The 1,856-nt window shown below is 50.9% G+C and overlaps 1 protein-coding gene across 1 annotated transcript; it reads left to right on the forward strand.

Annotated features, from left to right (window-relative positions):
* Positions 1–574: 574 nt before the first annotated feature.
* Positions 575–1,710, forward strand: EMH_0066580 (signal recognition particle 14 kDa protein, putative; the record flags this gene model as incomplete). The annotated part of the gene is made up of 4 exons (XM_013498518.1): positions 575–677; positions 996–1,126; positions 1,283–1,451; positions 1,538–1,710. The coding sequence occupies 4 exons, from the start codon at positions 575–577 to the stop codon at positions 1,708–1,710; spliced, it is 576 nt and encodes a 191-aa protein (XP_013353972.1).
* Between the last annotated feature and the right edge of the window lie 146 nt (positions 1,711–1,856).

A 1,856-nucleotide genomic window follows, 5' to 3' on the forward strand; every position in this document is an offset into this window, starting at 1 on the left:
AATCCTGCTGCAAGGCAACCCCGCAAGCAGGAGCAACCAGCCTATCTGCATGAACTGATACTATAGACAATTGTTGAACACTCACTTGGCCTTGCATAGCCAGCCTCTACACAAATAAAGATACACGTGCCAACTAGCCTACACGCACCGTTGCTTACGCAGGCGGTTATGAGGAACCCCGAAGCGACTGCAGCTACATTCTTGTGTATAGTCCATTTAGAAACAAAGGACATTCAATCGAATTAAAAACACAGTATTTCGATTAAGTTTAAAGTCACAATTATGGACAGCTTGGCTTTATATGCAGACTGCGCCCCGCGGCTGCAGCAGCCGAAGCAAAAGCCACAGATGCTGCGCATGCTCACGATTCGTTTCGTGCTTTGTTACCTATTTTCGTCTTCGTGTTATCCTGGTTGTTTTGTTATTTTTCCTTATTTTATTGTCCTGAGGTGGTTGTGATAGACAAACCAACAACTCGGGCAGCCGCAGCCGCCGCTGCAACAGCACCGTCAGAACGAGCAGCAGCAGCAGCAGCAACAGCAGCTGGAAATGAAATAGAGGAACAATAAGGGTGATGGGACTACTTGGAGAAGCCGAGTTCCTTGAGGCGCTGCGGCGCCTCTACGAGGACAGCAGGAGCAAGAACAGCGGATCTGTGTGGATCACCTTCAAGCGGAGTACCTAAACCCTAAACCCTCAGCCCTAAACACTACAACCTAAGTTGAATGCAAATCCTAGACCCTCTTTCCATTGGCTTTTCTATCTCAACATAGGAGCACAGTCAGCACGAGAAAAGCGTTATATGTGTGTTAGCCTTCATGCAACAAGTAGGATTCGTTGCTAGTGTTTACGGTTTCGGCGCAGCAACCAGCTTTCCGGTGTGGAGCACCGATGGGGGAGGTTTCTGGGGTGTATTTACATCGTATTTGGTTTGTGGAAACCCTAACCCCCCAATTCATTCGAACACTTTTGCTGAACCTTTTTTTCCTGCGCAGCTTTCCCCGAAGTCGGCGGCTCCCGCGGAGCCAAACGCCGGCGTAAACTGGAGGGCTGTGAGGAGAAGCCTGAGGCTGTTCCCGTCTGTCTCGTGCGTGCGACGGACGGAAAGAAGAAGATATCTATCCAGGTCTGCCCCCTGCAAACCTGAAACCCTAAACCCTGCGAACAAACCCGAAACCCTAAACCCTGATCCTGTGCTTGTTCTAGATACACCACGCCATCTAGTATAACTGGACCCTCAAGAAGTGCTGCTGCTGCTATGTGGTTTGCTGCTGCTCTGCAGGTCGAAGGGGAGAAGGCCTCTAGCTTCAGTCAACGACTTTTTGAGGTCTCGCGTCTGTACACAGACCAAGTGAAACCCAGTAGCCCTGGGGCTGCTAAGGATAAGCAGCAAAAAGATAAGCAGCAAACGCAACGACAGCGGAAACCGCGGCAAGATAAGAAGAACAAGAGTGAGGGGCGCAGCAACAGCTCCCTCAAGCGAGAAATGTAGAGAGGCATGCTGTTCCTGTAGCTGCGGGTTGGTGGGGGCCTGCAGCAGCAGCAGCTGGATTCCTTGCAAGCAGCAGCAGGGGCAGAGTCTTGATTGGTTTCCTGCAGCAGCAGCAGCAGCAGCAGCACCTGCAGCAGCAGCAGCACCAGCAGCAGCACCTGCAGCAGCAGCAGCAAGTTCGCACTTTATTTGTCCATGTAGATATGGGTTCTTATTAAGTACTACTCTCTCACTAGCGGCCTCTTCCTCCCCGACTCCACCAAAAATGTTGTTCTTTTTTACTCACTGCTCTTCAGCTTTCATGTGTTCTTGAAGGTGTAGAGTGGTTTGCATGCACTGGGGGCCCCCACTTGGCTCCGCATAT

This window comes from Eimeria mitis, genomic scaffold (assembly GCF_000499745.2).
Source record: "Eimeria mitis Houghton genomic scaffold, Emh_scaff3487, whole genome shotgun sequence".
NCBI lineage: Eukaryota > Apicomplexa > Conoidasida > Eucoccidiorida > Eimeriidae > Eimeria > Eimeria mitis.